The 26989-nt window shown below is 36.1% G+C and overlaps 2 protein-coding genes across 2 annotated transcripts in view; both read left to right on the top strand.

The window, feature by feature from the left end:
* Positions 1-5462, top strand: part of LOC139144460 (cubilin-like) — a 33589-nt gene extending 28127 nt beyond the window's left edge. Inside the window, exons 6-10 of the mRNA XM_070715160.1 lie at positions 143-256; positions 714-899; positions 1437-1832; positions 4570-5181; positions 5449-5462. Coding sequence (XP_070571261.1) covers positions 143-256; positions 714-899; positions 1437-1832; positions 4570-5181; positions 5449-5462 — 1322 coding nt within the window. The remainder of the gene's footprint in view (positions 1-142; positions 257-713; positions 900-1436; positions 1833-4569; positions 5182-5448) is intronic.
* A 270-nt stretch (positions 5463-5732) lies between these two features.
* Positions 5733-26437, top strand: LOC139144001 (G-protein coupled receptor GRL101-like). Its single transcript, XM_070714639.1, has 19 exons — positions 5733-5936; positions 6515-6584; positions 7588-7802; positions 8937-9359; positions 9905-10027; positions 10331-10450; positions 10910-11026; positions 11788-12081; positions 12250-12366; positions 14013-14129; positions 14388-14493; positions 14751-14819; positions 15614-15685; positions 15920-15991; positions 16957-17028; positions 22156-22227; positions 22459-23498; positions 23904-24145; positions 24510-26437. Exons 1-19 carry the CDS (start codon positions 5885-5887, stop codon positions 24645-24647), a joined length of 3531 nt encoding a protein of 1176 aa, XP_070570740.1. The 5' UTR covers positions 5733-5884; the 3' UTR covers positions 24648-26437.
* Positions 26438-26989: the final 552 nt, after the last annotated feature.

The raw sequence follows: 26989 nt of genomic DNA, 5'->3' as shown, positions 1-26989 counted from the left end.
CTCTCTCTCTCTCTCTCTCTCCATATATATGAGGAAATACGGATCGTAAGATTAGTACGCTAAATCAAAAATTGTTTTATGTTATCAAGATAATTTTAAAGTTGAATACTAGGCTATTGCTAAAACTTCTGAACAATTTCAGATGTTCTGCATTGTCCCTCATATATTGGTTTGGAGAAGAAAGGCCACACTTATTCCATCAACCAGACTGGTCCAGTTGTTTTCATCGACAGATCAGTGAAATTTCCATGTGCAGGTAAAATCAAAGCATGGGAAATAAATGCTTCATGGGCAAATGGAACGTCCTTAATTCTACGTCCTGGTATTTATCGTCGTCACGAGGACAATCATTTTGAGTTGATTGGACAGAGTCATATACAACTGAGTAATGTTATAGCTGATATTTTCACCTTTCAACTACCGACAGAAGATATCCTATCATTCCAACCTGGAGATTTTCTCGGTACGTATATTGATTAGGCGACTGATGCCGTATGTTGTGGGTTCGAATCCGATTGAAAACTAGCCGTATGATTATGTAAAGTCTCTTCAAGAGTAGACATATTCACATGATATTTTTAAGCCTTATACCGAACATATAACACTAATAGAGAGCAAACTGTTCCACAACAATTTATTATTTACTTAATGTCCCATCTAGACTCGTTTGCCCTAACACGACATTAACCTATATCACCTTCACATTTTCACAGGGTTAATGTGTGAATCGTCGTGTCATCTCAGCACTACAAGTGATGCCTGTTTCCAGTGCCCCGAATGCCCTACTACCAATATGGGTAGAGCTGTAATAGACTCGGTGTTACAAAAGGGACAAACAGTGTCCGTCGAGGATATGAAGGGTGCCATTACACTACCTATACAACCAATACTGAAAAATTGTAAGCTATAAACTTCTTAAATACAGAAAGCACAACATAAAATATTTTGATTTTAGAAATGACGATCTTTACAATCATGAAACTACGCAAACGCTATATAGTTGACCATTAAAAAAACTTTACTGTTCTACAAGTATTAAGAATATCAAACTCCCGCATTTTAAAACTCATACTTACCTGACGGAAAAACTATCATGCTGCCGAATAATATTTTTGGAATTGTAGTGGAGAACAAGTAGTCAGATGTTTTATGACGTTTCGACTTTTAAAGAAAGATTTCATTCCTTTTCAATCGGATTCCCTTAGCGTCGGTGAAAATTGACCACATTTTGTAAGCCAAGGAATATCAAGACTCTAAATGTAAATCTATTGTTCCCTCAATTCTTAGGAAATTATAGGCACGTTGATCGTTCGTGTATTTCCACTTCACTTTAGTATCATGGTTACGCCGTAAATAGCAAAGGGAAAGTGATTTTTAATAATTTTTGATAAATGTTGTTTCATCTGATGTAATCTCAACTTTAATTTCGGTTGTAGACTGCGAGGATGGTGACTGTTCTGGGTGCGGATCTCCCCGAACCCTGAGTAGCACAACTGGTTCCATTTATTCTACAAATTATTTAACCGGAGATCTTTATTACTACCCGGACACTTTCTGCAAATGGACAATTCTCGCACCATCTGCCCAATACATTCATGTTAGGTTTGACTCTTTTGACGTCCCAAGTAGTCACAGTGGTGTCGGCCAAAGACATTGTGCCAGCTACGTTGCCTTATATAACGGCTCAGACGTCAACGATATAGACCTCATGGATATATTTTGTGGATCTCACATTCCACTCCTTTCATCCCTGTCCAATGAGTTGACTATCGTCTTTTCGTCGGATCAAACTACTTCTGGAACAGGGTTCACTGCTTCATATCAGACAAGAGGTATTTTCTTGATTGTACACGGTTTTTATCTCTTACACTCTTGCTATCACCATCATTTGCGCTACTCACATTTACTTAAAACCTTTTAGGTAATAACAGCACGAACATAACAGCATCACATAAATGAGCCGTCTTTCAAAGTACTTTATTTAGTTGCCGTTCATCTTGCTGTGGAGTGTATGATGCCTCAAACTACTTATCTGATAATTTTGTCTACACATTTGTAAAGCGGAAACACTATTACATTCCATGTTTTATTCCTGCTTACTAATTAACATTCAATATAATTGAGGACAATTTATAGAAACTGCTGCATTGGTCGTTTCACGTAGTTGCACTTGCATTCGCTCCACAGCCAACTTTCAAAAGCATAGCTCCTTCTCTCTCCCATAAACAATCACGCTACAGAAAATCTTTCACAAAAATTACTCAAAGATCAAAGGGTTAATTTGATCCAACGCTCAAGTAAAACATTTTCAAAAACGTTTCAATCGCTGACTTAACCTATCCTTAACTATAAATCTTCAATATCCGTCTTTGACAAAATTTTGCCATCAGCTTTTTGGGTTTGATAGGAAGGCAAGACTCTGGTTTCAAGTGGCAGATAAAATCATTTATTCGACGTTTCGGTCCTTCAAAGGGACCTTCTTAAGGAATCTAAAATGAATAAAAACACAGTCGGCAATGATAAAAAATACAGAACATTGGAATAAAAAGACGATGGAAATGGGTTAAAAAGAGTCGTAGTACGTAAAATGCTTCCTTAGCCAAAGTAAAACTTTTGAGGGGAGTTGAAGAGAATAAAAATTACTTACAGGTAAAGTGCTCGGAACACTTGTGGTCCTAGTTTTTGATCGAAAGCTTATGGAATCATGGGAAGAGAGTCGCTTGCTGAGTGCTAACATTGGAGGGACTGCCTAGCTTATAAAAGAAAGTTACCAGTCCTTTTTGTTGAGTCCATTCGGGGCAAGGGTGTATAATTTTGAGTACTAATTGCTTTCTGATGGCGGTTTTCCCTGAAAAAACTTTACAGATACCGGAAAATTGAAAATTTTCAATGCAGTGGTTATTTTGATTAGAAAGTTGGGCGACTACTGTGCATTTATGTTTTTTATATTGTACATGTGTTCGTAAATACGTGTTCGTAGTTGTCTCTTGGTCTCCCCGACGTATAGTTTGTTGCATTTGAAACAGGTAATGAGATAAATCAAATTTCGTGTGTTGCAGTCCATGGTCCTAATTATTTTAAGGGATTTATTTGTGATTTCTTGTCTTGTTGTAAACATGTATTTGCAAAATTGGCATTGATGCAGGGGGTAGAGTGTCCTTCTTCGTTTATCTTGGCGCCGGGGTGAAGTTTGGATTTGAGTATCATCTTTTTCAAGTTTGGCGGTTGTCGGTAGGCAATTACAGGTGTTGACGTGAATGTTTCCTTGGCAAGTCTGTTTGTTTGTAGAATGCTCCAGTGTTTCGTGACAATGTCGGAGATACTGGGAAGTGCTGGGCGAAAGGCGATAATGAGTGGTACACATCTGGTGTTGTCACTTCTTTTGTTATGGTAATTGATGAGTTCTCCTCGATCAATACTTTGGGCCTTGGCGATGGCTGTTCTGATGGTAGATGTTTTGTAGTTTCGTACTGCAAAGTGCCCTTGAAGTTTGATGGCATCTGCATTATAGAGATCATCATTCGAACATATTCGTATGTACCTTAAAGCTCGACAATATGGGATGGATTTGAAAATGTGTCTTGGGTGACATGATGATGGCATCAGATATGCGTGTTTAACAGTGGGTTTGCTGTAAACCTTTGTTTCTATCTGATTGTTAAGTATGATCACAACGGTGTCAAGGAATGGCAATTCGCTGTTGCTGTGGTCGATGGTGAATTTTAGAGTTTCATGTATGTTATTGCAGAAGGTGTAAAATTGTATGAGTTCATCAGTGGTGTGCGGCCAGAGAAAACGGACGTCATCTATGAATCTTTTCTATTTTTGTGGTTTCTTCGGAGTGCTCGTGAGGATATCTCTTTCAAGTTTGCCCATGACGATATTTGCATAGGCAGGTGCTACTTTTGTTCCCATGGCTGTACCTTGTAGTTGAAGGAAATATTCATTGTTGAACTGGAAGAAATTTTTCGTCAGAATAAATTCTAACATTTCTGCAATGAGATCAGGATTGGGCGTTGAAATGTTATGCTCTCTGAGTGCCTCCTTCACAGCTGTAATTCCGTATTGGTGGGGTATGTTTGAGTAAAGGGAGACAACATCCATGGTAACCAGTCTGTAATTGTCTGGAACGAATATATTTTGGATGTCTTGGAGATGATGAGTTGTGTCTTTCAGGAAAGATGGCAGTGATTGAACGATTGGTTGGAGGATAAAATCTACATACTTGGCAAGAGGTGTTGTCAAAGCCTCACACTGGGGGACAATTGGTCGCAGCGGTATTCCGCTTTTGTGAATCTTTGGTAAGCCGTAGAAGTGACCAGGTTTTGGTTGTTTGGGCACAAGTTTGGTGGCAATTTCACGCGTTATCTTTTTATTATTTTATTTTATTATGGACTGACCTAGTTTTTTTACCAAATCAGCTTTTTGCTTATCTTTCCATCTACATAGGGACATTGACATAAATTGTATTAATACTAGATGAAGTGACTTTGATGTAGAAGGTATGTCAGAGGCATCTACTCTCGGTTCACATTGTATAGTTACTTAAAATACTATCAATATATTTAGATTGCCAAGGCTATGGAATGGATATGTCGGAATGTAAACGTCACATATACGCCAATTCAAAATGTGGATATTTCAAATCGTCTGGATATCCCCATCCATATCAATCGAATGCCATATGTAGTTGGAGTATTGAAGTGGCAGAAGGTGACGTCATTTTGCTGGAGTTCATTGATTTCAATGTTGGGGATAGAAGCTGTGAGCATGACTTTGTGAAAGTTTACGCTTCACGGACGGCTGACGATGCATACTTATTACGAACTTTATGCGGAGATGAAATGCCTAGTCCTGTTATCTCCCCTTCATCAATATTGTACATGGAATTCAAAGGTGAACAGATGTCTGAGGATAGCACTGGTTTCTTGGCTAGGTATACAGCTATTCCGTATCAACTGGAAATCCCGCAAGCCAAGCCTACTGACTTATGTAAGTTCAATAGTAACAATTTTAGTTCCTGCGTGTCATTCCCGTGGATTACGGGACTCGAGATAAGATTATCTTTGCCGATGAACATACTTGAATTTTTTTTGCTGCTTTTCTGTGCATCTAAAATTCTCGGGCACCGCGTCGGAAATCACACGATCGACTTCCGAACGTGCAGAACTATAATCCAATGTATCCTTATATATATATATATATATATATATATATATATATATATATATATATATATATATATATATATATATATATATATATATATATATATATATATAATGATTACCTTACAGTAAAGACGTAAACACGTATTACTTGTACAAACAACCGAGTCTACTCTTAATATTCAACGTAATTGTAGGTGCGGCGATGGGAACGTATATCCGTTTACATCGGCGATTCTCTGTCTCCTTTGTCTGGGATTATTTCTGTTTCTTCGCTTAGGTTTATTCACATAACTTTTTGTAAGGTAACGCATGGCAGGAAGGGAAGCATCAGTATAACTGTCATTAGCAATAAGGGCAGGAAACAAATCTTCATTGTACCGTTGTAATTATATATATATATATATATATATATATATATATATATATATATATATATATATATATATATATGTACACATATAACTATATATACAAAATGTATACAATATATATATATATATATATATATATATATATATATATATATATATATATATATATATATATATATAACAGTGTATAAATGTCAAGAAAGTTGGAAACAGTATGGAAAGGAATGTTATAAATTCCATCGGCAAGATACAAGACTTTCATGGAGACAAGCTGAGAAGGCATGTATCGGAGAAGGCGCTCATCTTGTCAGTATCTTGAATGAGGACGAATCAAAATTTATTATGTACTCGCTGATCAATGATTGGTGGTATGGTGACACCTCAACATATATAGGTGAGTATTTGCCAATGAATTACATGAAAGTTTGAAATGGTAAAATCGTTGAAGACTAAACAAATCGAAATGACATCAATATACTATGTTATCAATAACCTACTTCTAAGTCAGGTAAACACTCGGTTGACGTAGAAGTATCCTCGCTGCTTTTCAATCACACGCTATAGATTGTAACCAACCTTTGACTATACTAACCGTCAATGAGGGTTATTGTTCGAAAAGATGTCTCAGAGAAAAAACCATCATGTGACGTAATATAATGATTGAATAGAAATATATCTACTTTAATTTAGGTCACTTCAAAAACTACAACTAAATAAGTTAGGTTCGACTGAAAACTGATTGGTTGTCTCGCTGAATGTTACATTTTTTCAGTATTGAGTCTGTCCAAAAACAGATGACAGAGTATCCTGTTTGCCAGTATCGTTCGATTAGTGTGCGATCAAATTGGTGATTTTCAGTGTCTGATTCTATCCATTTATAATAATATGCTAAGTCACCTTTCCCCATTTGCTCTGGAACAAGTACTGTCACTGCACTGTCTAAATATCATTCTATCGCTGTGTTTTATCAAGGTCTGACAGCAGAAACTGTCCAGGGACGGTATCGATGGACTGATGGCAATCCTATGAGCTATGCGGACTGGTATGTTTCTTCGGCCGCGGTGTTTTGTTATATTTTTTCCCTACGAGACTTATTTTCTAATGTCTCAGTATTGCCTTTGTTAGGCTAGAATTCCCATATAAAACGAAATACAGCCAAATAGAATACAATGATTTCAAAACACACAGTAACCTAGAAAGTTTTACATGTATTTTACAACGAGTGCGGATATGCGTTTCTGATATTAGGTTTGCACATGCAGGAATAATAATTCTCATTTCATGCAAGTGCTTTATGGACTCTACAGCGTGTGGAGGTATAGCAGTCAGAATATTTGTAAAAACCTAGCTCGGTCATTAACTTCTGTTTTTTAAAGGTGATGATTTGGCCTAGCGGTTTTGACTGTGATGTCCTCGCTTGGTGAATAGGTGCCATACGTTGTGAGTTCGAATCCCATCAAAACATTTACTGACTTTTCTATCCTGGATTGATAGCCCAGCTGGTTTACATAAATTGCCCTTAGGCTGTCTTTCGCCTAGATAAGCGATGTATTCATTGCTTTGATAAAGATTTGTGCGAATTGTGATAGCTAGTATGTGCAACAGTGTGGAGTGGTCTAAGTCAATAAACATAAACAACTTAGCTAGATCATTGCGTCAGTCTTTATTTAAGCGTTGGGATTTGTCCGAGAGGTCTTGACTCTGATGACTTCGCTAGGTTTAACTTACTAGGTGCCGTACATTGTGAGTTCGAATCCAATCGAAAATTCAAACTTTTATGGTTTCATTTTCAAAAACTGAAACTGACACTGAAAATAATTATAACAACTTAGTTTGTATATCGAAATAAGAAATGTCCGATGCTATTTACACGCATTTGAGGTCCATTGCTTTGTTGACAAAATATTTCTCTGCGACGTCTATTCTTGTTATTAGAAGACCATTGTACGTGTTTGAATGTCAATAATATATTTCGTTTGGATAAGTTCAATTCATCCAAAGGCAAGTTTTCCTCTTTAATTGTATATACATATGTTTCCTTCTAGGGAGAGAGCGCGTACTGACTCTGAGCACAATCAGCCAGATGGTGCCAGGTTTGAACAGTGTACAAAAATCGAATTGTCTGATTTTCATCTCACCGACCACTGGCATGATATTTCCTGTGTATCAAATACAATGAACCAATATATATGCAAGCGAGAGGCTGTACTTGACGGTATTGCAGATGAAATCGACCAATACTCTGGCATATCGATGTTTGGTGAGTATGACGAGGACTATAATCGATAGCCTATAATGAGTACACCAATACCAGATACTACCAAAAGGCACCAGTCTTTCAAATGCATAGTGAATATGCTAAAGCGCCATTATATGATATGTTTTAGTTTAATAATCTTTTTCAATAGAAAAAGATAATTTTGGCGTACTATAATTACGGGCGTTATGCAATGTCTTCTGCATAGCCGCATGCCATCGAAAATAATGCCGTTTACAATTTAATTCTTAATAGACACCAGGATGCGGAAATTTCAGTAACATCTACATGTCCTGTAAGATATTGAAGTGCGTTGTAATATGAATTGTATTGAATTTCTCAGTAGGTATTTATACAATGACTATATTCTCTGTTCAGGAAATATTATTTCTTGAAAAGATCATTCTCAACCATGTTTTTTCAAGAGCGTATTATGAAGGTGACGTACAACTCCTTTAACATCTCATTATTAAAATGCACTCATCGATTAGGGCCAGTGACAAAACGTCTTGTCATTCCGATTACCCGACATACCCTTATTCGTATCCTCGAGGCCTCCGACCCTTACAATTTGAAGCCCTACTTAAACACCGCAGTCAAAGTATTAAAATCTGTGAAATCAGGCGAAGGATTTGAGTTGGGAAATCAAGTGACATCCATGACATCGATCATTCATCATAGCATGTTGCAAGCAAGAAACATGATGGGTCTAACAGCAATGCGCGAGGAGAGGCTTATGCTACGTCGAATGCGTCAATTGTAGACGTATCGGTGAGAACAAACGTAATGTCATCATTCCGATTAAAATGTATGATTAAATTATCATACGTGCATCGCTATTTCACCTACTCAAACGTATACTTTGGGCAATGATGAACAGGACGGTTTTCTGTACTGAGAATATTTTGATGAAACGATTCAGCCTTGATAGCATTCAAACGCATGTAAATCTCTCATACAGATGTAACAACATTGTCCCATCAGGATACATCTTATGGCCGAAATACTGTTTCTTTGTTTGAACATCAGCAAGACTTAAGAATTACGAAATCGGTAAGATGAAAAACGTAGCAACTTGACTTTTAAAGCGAGTAATTTATATCGTTTTCCTTAAAGACGTTTTTATCATTCTTGCAGACTGTGCAGACGACTCATGGGGACGTTACGAAAAAACCTGTTTCAAGCCTCAAGCCATGTTATCAAAGCCAGCCTTGTGTGAACATTCAGAGTTTGGCTTCACGAGTATCTCATTTCAAGAACTTACAACAGTGAAATATTACCTGCGTTATATTTGGTTCAATCACGCATCAGGATATATTCTGGTCGGGAAAGCAGCTATATTAAGTGCCGACGACGAAAATATGATCGTTGACGATTGTGGGAACAACGTAGAAGGAAATTCAACAGCCTGCTTCTTTGACGAATATGCAGAGAACATAAAAGGATCCCAGAATACCTCTACCACATGTCTTGTTATCAGCTTGTTCGATTGGTCCGTAGGGCTGATTAACTGTGAACATCATTACATCACCAATGTCATGTGCGTAAAAGAAGCTTCAGGTAATAAATTACACGGCAATGTTAATCTTACCATCTCAACGTAACCCGATATACAAGCAGATAAAAATCCTTCAACAAGAAAAGCTATAAAAATCAGCGTTCTAATTTAGCAATTGATCAAAAATGGAGATTTGGTTTATCTTCTCTCTAAGTCGGGGTAACAAATATTGAAATCCGTAAATTATCTCTTTATTGAGAACACCCAGAGTAAATCAAAAATCTAAAAGAGAGCGCACGTTAACGAGCTTTAACTTATTTTGATCTTTTGCTTAATTGATTGGTGGGGTATTAGAACTGAATTTGGATAGGATATGTGTTCAAATCCAAGAAAATCATTTTTCAAGCGCAAAACAATATATGCAGCGTTGGGATGAACAAATATGATTGTGCGAATTAGGTGATTGTCCTTGTAGTTTACTTTTAAAACGTTGTCAAGTTTGACGTCACTGATGCAATTCCATGCATATTTCGCTTTCAATTTTCTCAATTTAACAAGTTCACTCAGAGACTACAAAACCGCAAAACACTATCTAAACACTTTTTAGGTGATCAGCCTGAGATTTGTAGTGGCAGCAATTACCAATGCGGAAACAACAACTGTATACATGATATATATAGATGTGATGGAGTAGATGACTGTGGAGATAGCTCTGATGAGATAGCTTGTGGTAAGTTAATCTTATCATTTGCAGCATTTGCTACATACTATTGTGGGCGACAACTACATTGAGTCATAAACTGTTATGTTATTCAATAATGTGTAGATTTACATGAGCATCATTTTATGTTTAATTCAGAAGGCATGCCTGAATAGTGTGTTCCGAATACCTGTCTGATATTCATTAACTGAGCTAAGCTAGAATTTATTTTCGTGCTATATCCGAGTTTCGGTGATCATTTGTTCCTAAAATATGGCGTGTTTTATTTAAGTTTACACTATTTGTCTAACAGTAAGCTATCATTAATTACAGATATGAAAGGACCGTGCACAAGTGATAGTTTCCAATGCGGCAATGGACAATGCATTCCAATTTCTTTTTATTGCGATTTCGTCGATCAATGTGGCGACAACAGTGATGAGGAGAAATGTGGTCTGTATAGAATTTCCAATTATAAGAGCTGTGTACAATTTGATAATTATTATAGCCCACGAAATAAGTATATTATATTCCTGCGGATAATTACCACCATTACCATATGACATCTTAACCAATCAATTCCTTATTGCGCGTTACTTGCTTGTATCTTCTCTCAATACAATAAATCAAGATAATAATAAGCAGTAGTAGAGTAGTTGGATAAAATGCTGTGATGTTTGTTTCCAAATTGAAAAAACATATCTACATAACGTGTTAACAATTCTGTGGTCATCTACTCATGCAAAATAGAAGCTGACACAGTCAAAACTAATTACAGTACGAAAAGATAGATGTTTACCCATTTTATTATCGAGATCCGTATTTCTATGACTTGCAATAAAAGTCACATGATTCTACAGAGCTATGTACTTGCTAATCACCTATCACAATTCAATTTTCATCAACTTATAGTGTATCGAAACTGTACAGAAGACCAGTTTGTGTGCAATAACGGACAGTGTGTACATATCTCGAAAAAATGCGACCTGATTGTGGATTGCATCGATGGCTCTGATGAAGTACTGTGTGGTAAATGTCATGTTTTCGAAATAGACGATTGTTCTTGCTAGAGTTTTCCAGAGAGTTCTTATCGTTCGTAAAAATGGACAGTAACTTAATATAGCTCTGCATTGTGTACCGCCACAGGTTAAATGGTTAAACATGAATTAGTGCTTTGAGATTGGCATTGGTATTGACCATGATACATCAAAGTCCTGGTCCCTGTTCTTGAGAGACTAAATGAATTTTGATAATTAGGTACTTTTGGTTACAGCACGATTGCATGTGATTAACGAAACGTGGTTCGAAGGTTAATTCTGTGAGGCCAATATACGTGAATATTCTCTTTTAATGACCCCTGTTGAGATGTTGACCTTGTAAACGACACTCTTGGCTTTACAGTTACCTTTTAACGGGCACTTGTACTTATCCCGACAATGACAAACAGAAAGGCGTTCTGCATGTTTGTTTCCGCGATTACTCTCATAATATTATACAGAAGCATTGTAAGTGCAACCCTGGCTCACGTCAATTGTGTTTCTATTGAAGATCATGTATAGTATAGATCAACTTTTGGAGTGGTGAACAAGTAGTCGGAGGAATATCTTGCTGATGTTTGTTTCAACACTCTCACTGATATACGGTCGGTCATAACTCACACTTGTATCTTAAACAGGTTATCGGTGTTTAGTTTATCATCTGTCTGTGTCTGTTTCTCCGAGTGGGTCTTTGCGCGTGTGCATTGAAGTCATCAGAAATGTAATATTAATGGTATTTCTTGACAATTTCAGACGTATGTACAGGATTCTTATGTTATTATCTTGACTGCATTCCTAACCAAGCAAAATGTGATGGACAGAAGGACTGTGCTGGTAGCGAAAACGAAGATGAGGTTAATTGTTTCAATCACAATAGCACAAATGACGTTGAATCCCATACGCGGCTGCCATATGGACCTTGTGGTCCAAATGGTTTCAAATGCAACAATGGACATTGTATAGACAGAAGATGGGTATGTGTCTATGATTTCGATAAGTATGGGTACCAGCGTGGATGTCGGGATGTCACTCATCTCAGGCATTGTGGTAAGTTAGTAATAATTTTATGATTCAATGAAAATTTGCAATATCTGATATTTTCAAATCATATGTTCTTCGGGAATTTTTTTCAGTTAGGATACCTCTGCTCGAATCCAAGGATATTTTACGATGTATGATTATGTATAATGGAAATATTAACATCATATTTTCCAGAGTTCTTCAGCTGTCCAACAACCATGTTTAAGTGTCCTGACAGTTACTGCATTCCATTACATCGACGGTGCGATGGTATTTTCGACTGTCCCTATGGCATGGATGAGCGCAATTGTGGTAAGCGTATCTTACAACGTATTTTATTGCATGGACAAAATCGTTTCTGGTTTATGATTACGGCAGTAACATTGCAGGACGGAGAACACTTTAAAGGTCAGTGTACTGATATTTGTGCAGTGCTGAAATAACACAACAGTAATGGCATTTTGGCGTACTTTTTATCGTCTAACAAATTTTGAGAAACAAATGCAGTAAAGTTTATATATATTGTTGCCAGAGCTTTTACTCTGCTGCTGCAATAGTGAAAGGTCAAGAGAGCTATTCCAAAATGTGCACAAAGTTAAATTAAGCTTACTCTGCATTTTGATACTATTTCATCAGAATTAATGGATTCAATGACGCATTATTTCTTTAATATTTTCTTAAACACGATTGTAAGAAGATTATGATAATACGGTGATATTATTTATAAGGAAAGTGTAATAAAAACGAATAACCTCGATTCAATTTTTAAAAAATAGAATAGTGTAAAAACGGAAATATTTCTCAACGACAGACAGACGACAATAAACAGGGTGTATGAACGAAACAAAATGCATAAAACCTCTGTAGTAGATGACATTTAATCTAACCATTCCTGGAATGTCTCTAACGTTTTCTTAGTTTGAGGCTTACTAAACGCATAAATCCCAGACTGACTGAATGAATCAATGGAAATTTTCATTTTGCTTGAGGCAAAATAACAAATGAACATTAATACTAGTTTTTCAGTGACCAAGAAAATGTAGACAAGTTCACGTTCTCTCATCGAATTAAATACATTTTTTATTGGCTTTGAATAATAATTCATCAGATACTGTCATGCCTTGATTCCTATTCTAACGATTTTACAAGATCGCATAAGGTGAATACAATTTTGAAGGTGGTAAGCAAAATAATATCCAAATAGTTTCTTTAAGAGTCATTTATATAATATTATATCCATCCAAAACTAGTTCCAATCTGGTTCTAATATATATGATTTAATCATCCGTTTGTTTATTAATAATGTACTATCTATTTAAATGCTTAGTGAATAAGGCCATCTACCCGTTAATATATAATGAAAGTGAAGTGTAAAAACGACAATGCATCGCTTGATAAGCCAACATGTGTTTCAATCATTCAGCATAGAAAGAACTACGTGAACCATTTTAGTAGTTACTATGACCAATACACTAAATATGACGTGTATACAGTAATGGCATCAAACAATAAAAATATTAATGATAAAACGTGCAGGTTTTTCTTCTCCGTTTTACAACAATGATCGATATTAATTTTACACGAGTGACATTATGAAGACGTGAAGACGGCCTTGATTCCATTTGGTTTTCGAAAACATTACCTTATATTTAAACGGGTGTACGGGTATATGGCGCAATATATGATATACACCCTACATTTCGTTCATTCAATGATTCATGCATTCATTCATTCATTTTTGAATGAGAAGTGATTTATTATGAACCGAGCTTAAATTATTTCGATCAGTAAAGCTATGTTCATAACCTTATATAACAGCTTCAATGGTGCAATTCCTGAGGAACATTAGGGGCTGTTACAATGCAATTAACATCTAAAATGATTGCAGACTATTTTACACAGCGTATTTGAATTACATTATGATCTATAGAGCATGTCCTTCTATTTTATAAACACAGACACGTATAACTGTTCTGGACGTTATCAATGCCACCGAATGAAAAACTGCATACCTCTATCTGAAAGATGCGATGGAATAAAACACTGTTTGTATGGAGATGATGAGCTATTGTGTGGTAAGAAATGTCAATCTTTTTACATGGAGGTTGCCTATAATTGATGGTTTTTGTGATCTTGTCGGAGAAAGTCTAGCGTAGGCTTTAAGGTGGCATTGTGGAAGCTGGTGTTTTACACAACTCGATATCATCCACCATGAATTCACTTAGTTTTACATATTTCAAAGAACTCATTATACATGGTGTTACCAATTACAGAAATCAGCTGAGACTTTAACGTTATAGTCATAACATTTTCATTTACTATATTCATTTCAGGTGATACTTGCCCCGACAATTGTGTGTGCCACGGTTCTGCTAAAGACTGTGCCAACACGAACATGAGTGTCCTGCCATACTCTGCCAGTAACAAAGCCAAGAAACTGTAAGTACTGTCGGCAGACTTATGAATCAATTGATTTTCAGACTCTAAAATAGCAACGTCATGTGTCAATAATGATTATAAATATGATGATGTTAGGTGTCAAAGATGCGCGTAAAACCTGATCACGATAACTTGAATACGTAAGGAAATTATTTTTGTTCTTTCTGTATGACGACAATACACATTTAGAGTCTAAAAAAACATTGATGACATCAGATCGTTAATGTGCGCCTCAACTGACTTTCCCCTATAAACAGAATTCTTTCCGGCAATACCTTGAAGCTTGAGGATGAAGACTTCGAAGAGTTTCGATTACTTGCGGAACTGTAAGTACAAATACGAAACTAACTAAACAGCGATAACATATCTAGCTTGAAAATTAATTCATCTATCCTTCCATTTGTCATTTCTTAAATATCAGTCTACCTACACCAGTCCAAATAGAGTCTGCATTGCATGTGATAAGCACAGAGTGTCTTGAAAGTGTTACCAGTCAGGCATCTGAAAAATATCGACCGCTGTAGAGACAATGAACTTGTTAAGACAACCTCTAGATTGACAGTTCCCTTTCAACGGGCAGTTCGACTCATCCTAGCATTTTATACAGTTCTTTCATGCCATTATGAAAGCCTCGTTCTCCATGTAAATGAACCTTATGTTTGTGGTTATCTGAGAATATTGTATGCAGGCTATGTTACTTTTGGACGTCACGAAGAAGTCGAAGTAGTCGATGTTGGTTTTTCAAGATTATATTGAAAGGAATAAGTCATGTGATGTTGCACTCCTGTGTTTGTTCTTAAACTATACGCAGTAACTGCTGAACTCATTGCTAAGTTGTAGTGTCAATGGTTTGTATGCATCTGTTTAATTATGTGTGGCACATACATGAAAAAGCACAAACACAAATATATATATATATATATATATATATATAATATATATATATATATATATATATATATATATATATATATATATATGTATGTATGTATGTATGTATGTATGTATGTATGTATGTATATTATAATAATATACCACATCTCTTTATGCGCATTTAGAAACACACAATCAAAAGCGCAATCAAATATTACATATAATTTGTAATGTTTCTTCATTTCAGAGACTTGTCGCGTAATTCAATTACTCGGATTCGACCCAAGCAGTTTCTCTTTCTTGCAAATTTATACTTGCTGTAAGTATCCAACCTCTCTCTCTTTGGAAGTTTCTCCGGAATACGGGAAACAAAATATTATACAAATGATTACTTTTTTCTGCTACCTTTTTACACTATCAGTTTAACACTGATAATATAGAAAATTATTATTACTCTCAACATTATGATCCACGTTGTCTGTAAAATGTTACGAAAAACCAACATTTATAAATTTTTTCTCGCTCCTGACATCTGTGCTGCTTTCTCTTCCAGAAATCTTGAAGAAAACGACATTCGAGGTTTATCTGAAAACACTTTCTATGGATTGCACAATCTTATCGAACTGTCAGTAATTTTTTTTGTTAAGTCACTTTGTACTTCATAAATGCTTCAGTAACTTAGATATATAAACAAACATTAACCATATACCTTTTCAGCCTGTCCGTCTTATGCAATATGACTGCAAATCATAATACTGAGAACACGGTAAATAATAGTTTATGATAACAGTAGTAGAAAACCATCATACCAGAAAAAATATATATTTGAAAGCGTTGGTAAAATCCGAAGGCCCTTTGTGGATTCTTTTTGAATAATAAAAGACGTTTGAAAAAGACGTCGCTTGTTAAGTGAATACTTACATTTACGACATTGATGTTGGTTTAGCTGCCCCATAAACGTAAAGCGGAAAGTGGAGGGCCCGTACGTAATAATTTTTTCCAATAGAATATTTAATCAAACACTGAGCTGGAAGTACAGCTCATCGTCATAATTCTGCCTGTGACAATGTATGCAGCAATTAAATTTTTGAAATTATATCCTCGCTGTCACTGAAGCTATTTGATGGGAGACGGCTATTGCTGCAGTCAGAAGGCATTACATAATCGCATTTCCTCTTATAATACTGAAGCAAATTATCGATTGCTTCGATATCATGACAGACTCCAATTGTGCTAAATATAAAAGAACATATATGCTTGAATGTTTTACACATGTCAATGTAAAATGTAATCTTCTAGACTTCCTGGATATGACGAATGAGTGTGTTGTCTTGATATGTAGACTACTGCGAAATGAAATATTACGAGTTTATTAATGCAGAACGTTTGTTTCATTAACCGGATAATCCGTAAAACAATGCCAGTCACATTACAAAACAATACAATACAAACAAATGATATTTCCACTGTTGAGAACATTTCCTTTCATCCTTGGCTAACGAATAGAGTCATTCCAAGGTAATAATTATTTTTCAACATCGGCCAGAGGTTTCAATTGCTATAAACATTCATACATTTGTTCTTTCTTAGATTACTATCAGGAAACGACATCGTGTTCTTGGAGATTGGTGCTTTTCAAGACCTTCGAAATGTCAAATTCTTGTAAGAGTTAAAATCAATGTAATACATACATACATACATACATACATACATACATACATACATACATACATACATACATACATACATACATACATACATACATACATACATTCAGACACATACATTCAGACATACAGAGAGGCATACAGACAGACAAGCCGACAGGATGACAGGTAGGGACAAACAGACACTATTCGATTCATAGGTCCATATGTTTATATAATAATTATTTATTTTTAATTCACGTGTTCACACACGTTAGCTAATGTCATAGCGATGTTTATTGGTCTGTCCGTGTGTCCGTTTCTGTCTGTCTGTCTGTCTGTCTGTCTGTCTGTCTACACGATGACTCAAAAACGCTTGAACGGATTCATGTCAGATTTGGTAGGCAGGTAATGTATGCTAACTGTAAGAACTGATTAGTTTTTGGTTAGTGTGACTTGCATATTAATGAAGTTATGACATATCATTTTTTTTCATGAATTGTTTCCTATGGAGACACTAATGACATTAATAACTATATATCAAAAAATACTTCACAAAATTTCATGAAACTTTCAAATGATGACAATCTCACAACATTTTGATGATTCAGTGAGAGTCATGTCAATTATCTGCTCATTTGCCTATTTAATAAACATTTGTAATTAGTGGTACATCTCCGAACGTCCTACACTAAATTTTATGATGCCTGCTAAAATATCAAACTGAAAGATATAGAATTGTACTGAGAAGCATTCAGCAGTGTCATCTTAAGAAACAGCTCCTTTGCATATTTCATGAAGTTTGGAAATTAGTTATATAAATCCGTAATAACGATGACGCTACTTCCAGGGCGCCGGAGGCTAACGCATACAACTAGTGTTAGGGGCTTTTGGCTCATAGCCAGTCAAAATTGGAATAAAATTGTTGATCTTGACCCCAACACTTGTGTCTGTCTGTATATTGTCAGTATAGGTATCACTTAAATGAACAGTAATACTTGTTTTATTGCAGTTTAAATGGACCGGGTTCAGAACGAGGCAACCTAATAGTTAATCACAATTGGCTTCGACCTCAGAGTGTTCAAAGCTTTGCGTATTCATGAAGTTTGATAATTAATCATATAAATTCGAAGTAACTGCACCATATTTGATGACATCTGTTGCATATACTGATCCGACAGATATTATTATTATTATTATTATTAGACTTTATTTAAACTCGATAAACTGTTGAGCCTGAGGCTCTTCTCACACAAAGTCGAGTATAACAACATTTACAATATTTACATTAAAAAAAATAAGTCAGGAAGAACACTTTATACTGAAAAAAATGTAAAAACGCTACAAGTAAAACAATCTAAAAACAAATTTAAAATTTACATAACAGTAAGTTAACCCATCTTCTTAAAAAAAATGGCACTTGCAATTTTTTTTGAATGATAGAAGTGAAGAGCTAGATTTGATCTCTCCAGGCAAAGTATTCCATATTTTAACCCCGTTGTACATAAAACGTCTTTTGAAAAATTGGGTTCTATGCCCTGGAATATACAGATCTTCCCTGTTTGCAGACCTTGTGTTACGTCCGTGGATCTGCTTTACACCTCTAAAAACATTAAGATAATCAGGAGCAAGGTTATCAGGACTTTGTACATTAAAACTGATTCATTGTATGAAACCCTTTCACGAATTGGTCCAACCATCTTAAGGATTTAAATAAAACATAACTTGGAGTATTAAAATCTTGATCTAAAATCACTCTAGCAACAGATTTCTGTTGTCTTTCTATACGAGATAAAAGAGTGGTTGAACAATGACCCCATATGTTCGAACAATAATCAAAATGAGGTAAAATGAAACAATTATAAAACGTCAACATTGCTTTCTTAGTTAAGAATGATCGTATACGCTTTAACTGTAAAAGCTTAAAAGCAACTTTACCACATACTTTACTGACATGTTTATCCCAGGTCAAAGTATCATCAATTGACAGACCTAAAAGGTTTTCTTGCTTAACACATTCAAGCTGCTCGTCATTACAAACAACGTTTATACATTTGTCTGTTCTAGATTTTTTCTGGGAGGTTCCAATGACCATCACCTTGGTCTTTTCTATGTTTATACACATTATTATTACAACACCAGCTCAAAATGGATGCCATGTCACCATTGAGCTTAGTTTCAAGTTCTTGGATATTGTGGCCAACCGCCTGTGCCGCTGTGTCGTCAGCATACATATTGATTTCTGAATTGTCTAAAGCTAGGGGGAGATCATTAATAAAAAGCAGGAAGAAAAGAGGACCTAGAATGGAGCCCTGAGGGACTCCAACATTAATTGGAAGAGCATCACTCAAGGTTCCATTGAAGCTAACTGACTGGGATCTATTTGTTAAATATGATGTAAGGAAATGAAGAGTTTTGTCGGAACACCCGTAAAGTTTCAGTTTTCGCAGCAATATATTGTGATTAACAAGGTCAAATGCTTTCCTGAAGTCTATCAACAAAAGCCCAATAAGGTTGCCCTTGTCAATTTCTTGATACCATAAATTTGTAAGGTAAGTAAGAGCTGTTTGACAGGAATGAAGCTTACGAAAACCAGATTGATTGTTGGACAATAAGTTGTGACATATCTGAATGTGGTGTGAAGCATTTAGCAGTGTCAAGTTAATTGGGGGTTCAATTGCATATGTATGAACTTTGAATTTTGTGATATATATATATATATATATATATATATATATATATATATATATAAACTATGCGGCTAGTTTTCAATCGGATTCGAACCCACAACATACGGCATCAGCAGTCGCCTAGCTGAGAGGCCATAGACAGAACCTATATATATATATATATATATTATATATATATATTATATATATATATATATATATATATATATATATATATATATATATATATAATTATGGCACGGAATGTGGTGAAACTTGCTACATATATTGATCTAATAAATATCTAATCGTCGTGTGAAGCACTGAGCAATGTAAAGTTGATAAGTAGCCCATTTGCATGTTTCATGAAGTTTGGTAATTAGTCACATAGCTCCGAAATAATTGCACCAAATTTGATAAAAGTTGCTGCAGATACTGAGCCGACGGATATCCGACAGTATTGTTCAGCAAAAAGTAATGTAAAATTTATTAAGGATGCATTTTTCATATTTAATGAACTTTGAAATTTGTGATATAGCTCTGAAATTATGGCACCAAATTTGGTGAAACCAGCTACAGATATTGCATATTTAGTGTTGGTTTGTAATTCTTGATAGAACATGAAAGGTGCTACAGTTGTTGATCTGATAAATAACTATTTGTCCTATAAAGCATAGAGCAGTGTCAAGTTCACAAACAACTCATTTTTTTGTTATTAGTTATTTAACTCCGAGAGTACTCTGCATAAGTTTATGAAACCTACTACATACTAGAAAGCATTTGCAAGCAAAAGCGAAGTTCCAGAGACAAGAGCAGCGGAAGAAAAGAGAATGTGTGAAGAAGATTGGTGCAGAAGGAAAGAGTGCTTTGGATTTTAATATGAAAGCACGTACTTATAGTGAGGGCTGATACAACAACAGAATACAACTAAAAGCAAGGCAGTCCAGGGAATTACAGTACACAGAATACAAATGCCTACATGTACGGCAAAAACGCAACAGATACATACGGGGGCGACAACGCACGGAAATGTATATTAGACGAGATGAGACATCGGACCTAGGCAGTTGAACTTGAAAACCGAGGCCACATGTATTTTCATTTGATTAAAAGCTATTAACGTTTCATCTGTTAAGAGTTTTTACCACTGACTAAAACAATTTTCATTGCTATGTCGCTGTTTTCACAAGATACTGACCGTTTGATCTTGGAAAGTTGAGTTGCTTTTACGTGCAGCCAACGCATGCCCGTGCGGTGACAGACAGTTCACTATGAACGCCTAGCTCTGCATGGCAGGGCTGTGTGTTACGTATACAGGCGTTAAACGACCTGCCACCTCAGCCCTGCAGACTGATATAGAAAAAACCGCTAGTGGCCCCTTAGGCGGGCAGTTTCTCCGCCGAAACAGCCGATTTTTAATCCAAATTTTGCATTGATCTTCGTTTTCGAGCACACCCACCTCGCCTAGGTACACGATGTGCCCAGCCGCGCTTGTAAACTTACGCAAAGCCTACTTTTGTCTCTCTATGCGAGGGAAGCGTTCGTATCCGCCGCGATTGTTAATCTCATTCAACCAGGCGTATAACGTAACATTATAGCGCCACGTACGGAGAGTATTTAGAGAAAAATCAAAATCAAAAAGCAATAAAAAACAAAGCGAAAGAAAGCTAGAATTATTAATAGCTGAACTCAATTTGATATTTGTGCAATGCAAAAAAATAAATAAATAAACAAACAAGAAATGCCCGTAAAACCCGTCCGAGCTGAGCGATGACGTCATGAGCGTGTCGCAATGCATTCTGGGTAATAAAGGTGAAATTTTATATAGCATGTTCTATGGTAGTAATACGAGAGAGAGAAAGAGAGAAAGAAAGAAAGAAAGAAAGAAAGAAAGAAAAAAGGAAAGTGAGCAAAAACTAACAGTTCCAGAGCTGGTCTCTGGAACTTATAATGATCAGATAGATATATGATTGTTTTGTGAAGCATAGTGCTATGTAATGAACCTGTTGTAAACCACATTAGCACATTAAGTTCACATCTATATACATTAAGACAAACAGACAGACAGACAAGCCGACAGAATGACAAACAGATATCAACAGAAATTATTCGATTCAAAGGTCTATACGTTTATATACTCAATGTTTATTTAATAAATACGGCATTTATCGATTTGGTGCTGCAGTCGTGAAAGTAACATTTGAGACTCTCTGCTGTATTCCTTTACACGAAATGAATAACACACACCGGCGCCATTTGAAAATTTGTGGATTGAGAGGAAACGAATGAGCTTTAAAATTGCAAAGCTATGACTTGCTTGCGGACGGACGGACGGACGGACGACGACAGAGAATCTGTCTATTTGATAAGCTCCGAGTCGCTGACATCGAAGCTAATAAGAAAGGTCTTCTGAAACTAAGCAGAGAGACCAAAGTCTTACAACGGCCCATTCTCTTATTTTTAATTTAACACAGGAATCTCACAAGCAACATTTTTAACGTCGAAAGTTCATCGGTATTTGAACCACTTGAAGGGTTACACGAAATGTGAGTACTTATTTATGGTCCACACTTACATTCAGGTAAAACGAGGACATAAACGTGCGTCTTTTTCCTAATTGATTGCATATATAGGGGCATATCGTCGTGTAAACTCTTTTGTCTTGCAAGTGGTGGTACCTTAACTCTAACAATTTCGGCTTCATCAATCCATTTTGTTGAAAGATGACAACTGTGGACGTCCAGTGTTTTACTTCATTCGTCTTACCGTCTTTTCAGACATACGGATGCTTACCGATATTGCTGTATGGTCAGAAAACACCAGGATGTAGATGTGTGCACACCACTTGCTGATCCGTTCTCCTCTTGTGAAGATCTCATGGCCAATCAAGTTTTACGATGGTCTATTTGGGTCCTTGGAATATCAGCTTTTGTTGGCAATATCTTTGTTATCATTTGGCGAATTAAGGAGAATGACTTGAACAGAGTGCCGTCTTTTCTTATTTGGAACTTGGCCCTCGCTGACTTCTTGATGGGGATATACATGTTGATAATAGCATCAGCTGATATGTATTACCGTGGTGTCTACGTCACTTATGACGCATCCTGGAAGAATAGTTTACTCTGTAAATTTGCTGGTTTTCTAGCTGCGTTATCGAGTGAAGTGTCTGTCTACACGCTGACAATAATCACGCTCGATAGATTTCTAATAATCGTGTTTCCTATGAAGTTCATTCGTATCAAGCTCAAGACAGCTGTATTTATGATTGTTGTCGGTTGGATCGTTGTAGTGGTTTTAAGTTTTCTGCCACTCGTTGGTATTCCCTACTTTGGTGATAATTACTATGGTCGTTCCCCTGTATGTCTGTCTCTACATTTGACCAATGAACGCACACCCGGATGGGAATTTTCGGTGACAGTTTTCCTGTTCGCCAATTTTCTTTCCTTTGTTTTGATTTTCGCATGCTATGTTGCAATGTACATTTCCGTAAAGTTTTCAACGACAGCAGCTGGTGTTAATTCTACTCGAAATACAAAGAATGCAACGACGATTGCAAAACGCATGACACTGATAGTACTGACTGACTTCTGTTGCTGGGTTCCGATCACTGTAATGGGTATACTGGCGTTGACTGACACAGTCACAATTCCGGGATCTGTATACGCTTGGACAGCAGTCTTCATCTTGCCTGTTAACTCTGCAATGAACCCCATCCTCTACACCATATCTGTCATTAAGGTGAAGAAGACGCCCCCAAAACAATCTAAAATGCGTACGAAGTCCGAAACTTTGAAGATCTCAAATCGGCTGGAGACTGGTAAATTAAAACGAAAGCAATACTATAGTAATAACAGAAGTGTCGGTGTTTACCGAACGCATCCCTTTACCTTATAGATGGAGAGTGCTGACGTGGCATTCGACTACGTCGCCTTTTGACTAATTCGATAAAAAAATTGCATATATAGAGATATATAGAGAGAAACTGCAGTGAGACAGAACGCTCTTATTATTTTCTTAGTTAAAAATATTTCACATCACCCTGATCCATTTGGTCACACTGAACTTGTGTCTTCATAATGTAAAAAGTAATTTTAGACTCGTTAATGATGAACATTTAGAAATCTCAGTTACACTTGAGAGGCTCGTTGTTTCACCTTCGCACTTATCAGCACAACACTTTACACATCAGCATATAATTGCGCATTGAATATTGTTGTTTCAGTATCCGCGCTTCAAAAAGCCATGCAGATGACCCCTCTCGTTCCAAAAGATCTCATGACGTCATCCCTCGAACGTGTTGAGTTGTTGAAAAGGAACATCAAAGTTCAACAGGGTACACTAACGGTGAAAGAGGTACATGTCATGGCTACCGACATAGCAAAGTCCCTAGACTTTCTTCACAGATACAAAATAGTACATGGTCGTGTATCCGAAGATTCAATCGTTCTAACAACCAATGCGCAGGTTAGTTCTGACAGTAAAGTGCACGTTTTAAGCATGAAAATATTTTTTTTCAAATTACTCTTGTTTATAGAATTTTTACATCGTGTGTGGATGTCCTCCGCGTAGCAGAAGTCCTCGTTTCATCCATTGTGCGGAATCAAAGTCAACTACATTAGACAAATTTCTCCCATTATGTCCACTTTCAATTTTATGATACTAACCCACGTGTAAAAGTCAAGTATCTAAATAGAAAAACACGTTGAAATTATCAACATAAAATTTTAATATGCCGGTGATGAGATTTGGGCAGACGAAAGGCATTGTACTTCCCAACAGTGTATCACAGCATTTACTAACGTTCTCATTGTCTGTGCCATTTATCTAGGGAAATATTTGCCGTGCCTTCCTGTCCGACATGAGCCGATCGCAATTCATTGTTAAGGACACGAAGATACCGTATGCACAGGATATGAAGGACTTTGGGAGCCTTATATCTCGGCTGATGGAGCGCGTGTTAGAATGACTACATTGCTGACAGATGGGATTGGGAGAAATGAAAGCAGAAAATGTTGCGTTAAGAGCAAACTTGTGAATTAAGACGTCTGTATTCTTTATTTATTTATTTATTTAGGTAGACCAACGGGCAGAAATGTCCATTTACAGGCACCTTGGAAATGTATTAAAACTAACATATAAAAAAGAAAACTATAAGTAAAAACATTAAAAGTGACATCATAATCATAACTAACACATAGTTAAAACTAGTAAAACTAGTAAAAACATGCACCCTGCAGCACATGCCGAAAGGTGGAAGTAGAACTAAAAAAATCAATTTTTGGATGATTTTATAAAATTCCATTGATAATATTTAACCATCTTAAAATGTAGATTTTTTCCTGAGATTAATTCTAGAGGCACTGATGCGGAAAATGTAGCAAATACGCAGCTTTCTGCACGATACGTTAAAAGGTATTTTGTACAAAGTGGACGAGCAATTATAGTGTGCATTTACCAGTTTGAAACCAAAATGCCATCTAAAAATTTACGCCTCCTTACCAGTGGGGGAAGCTCAAACCTGGTACTGAGAGAATAATACTCTGCTGAAATAGATTGCAGATTTCATTTAAAGAATAAAAATTTAATAAAATTTTGCTGCACTTGTTCGATTTTATCAATTTATGTTACTTGCCATGGAGACCTTATAGCACTGCAATATTCTAGGTGGCTTCTCACGTGGCTCACAAACAAAAACCTCAGAGTAGAAATATTTGAAAAATTAAAGCATGTACGCTTAATAAAAACCATCATTCTAAATGTTTGTATTAAAACTATGGATTTAAATTAAAACTATGGATTCCAAAAACAAAATACTAGAGATATGTTTTTGAATATACCAAATATTGTTGTTAAACAAGACATAGGCTAATCTGTATGCACTTGATTAATCTACAGCTATAAAGTCATCTATAAAAGTGTAAAAACATGCTTCATTTGATTTTTATAAAACGAAGAAAAAAATCGTCGTCACCGCGTCGTTTTTAAAATGTTGCGATTTTCAACTAGATAAGTGTTTGTTTGATAACGTAAATAACTTTGCTGTTGAACACCGAGTTTTGTCTGAACAGCTTAACATCAATTATTCGTAGTTGTGATAATTTTGGATGTCGATGCAAAGTAACATTGTTAAAATTTATAGAGTCGTTATCATCATCAGGATATGATCTGTATGCTTATCAGCGTATAACTCTGTTGATATTTTTTTCTGTAAGGTGTTATCAATGCGTATTAATCGGTATATCTTCTTGTTCGAGGATACCAATGTACATCTCAAATGTTAGTACAGACAATAATTTAGAGTATTATATATGAATATCAATAAACTAGAGTGTATATTGTTTGTAATTGAATGTATTTTATATTGCAATGTTAAACATCAATTTTGTCATTGACAGTAAGACAGAGGCTAGGGGACTTTGAAAATTGCTTGTTATTAGTCATATTCGAACTGAATGTGTGTAATAAACTGTTCAGAGTATAGAAGAACATTTAAAAATCACTTTAAACTGTAATGCTGTCAATTCAAGACTACCATATTTGGATTAACAAAATCAATAATTCGGCGATTCGTGAATCTCCGATCACAGTCTTAGCAAAGAACGGCACGAAGGATATAGGAGAGTATTTCTTTACCGAATTTTGATAAATTACATAATTTTAAGTTGCCTTTCTTTGTCTTGCTCCCTTTCTAAGTATCTGATTGCTTTACAACACTATGCATTGATTATATAGACGTGTAATAAAGTTAACAGTGTGAAAAGGAAAGTCTCTTTCATCACAGTTGGCGTGTGATTGTGTGATTTGCGTTTGATGAATGCGTAATGACACTGAACAGATCAGTATACAAAGGCTTTTTAGTACACTGGGTGGCTCCTTTTGGTGTTAGAGTGTCATTTAATGCAATAACATATTGTATTCATGGAGACGCCCTCTCTGATGGTAACTGTCAAAATTTCCCCTACTTGCTCTCTGTAATAATGACTGCCCGCAATACACCGGCAATACTAAGTTGGAAATTACCTGTCTCTGATTTAGTAAGACTTACGATGCATCCATTATGCTTCCACAAAAACCAACGATATTGACAGGGCCGACGGAGAGAATAGTGAAGCTAGTGAGCTCGTCTCTGCCACGCCCGTTTTGCTCTGACCCAAAATGTATCGCCAGTGCACGTGATTCCTCAATACCAAGCTCATCTGGGCGATAACTAAACACGGTCTTGGATTTGGCTTGCAAGTGATTGAGATACAAATTTTAGCATGACCTTTATGTATTTTCAACATCAACATTAAAATAAGTCACCATTTG

The sequence above is a fragment of the Ptychodera flava genome, chromosome 11 (assembly GCF_041260155.1).
Source record: "Ptychodera flava strain L36383 chromosome 11, AS_Pfla_20210202, whole genome shotgun sequence".
In the NCBI taxonomy this organism is placed as follows: domain Eukaryota; kingdom Metazoa; phylum Hemichordata; class Enteropneusta; family Ptychoderidae; genus Ptychodera; species Ptychodera flava.
Note: the sequence above shows the minus strand (reverse complement) of the source record. Positions and strands in the feature narration are given on the sequence as shown.

Bases quoted from the DNA above. Each gene is read 5' to 3' on its own strand.
- LOC139144001 (XM_070714639.1), top strand. From the start codon at position 5,885: ATGTACTCGCTGATCAATGATTGGTGGTATGGTGACACCTCAACATAT. The intron at 14,494-14,750 runs GTAAGTACTGTC...CCCTATAAACAG, and splicing joins AGTAACAAAGCCAAGAAACT to AATTCTTTCCGGCAATACCT. The intron at 24,146-24,509 runs GTTAGTTCTGAC...CCATTTATCTAG, and splicing joins TTCTAACAACCAATGCGCAG to GGAAATATTTGCCGTGCCTT.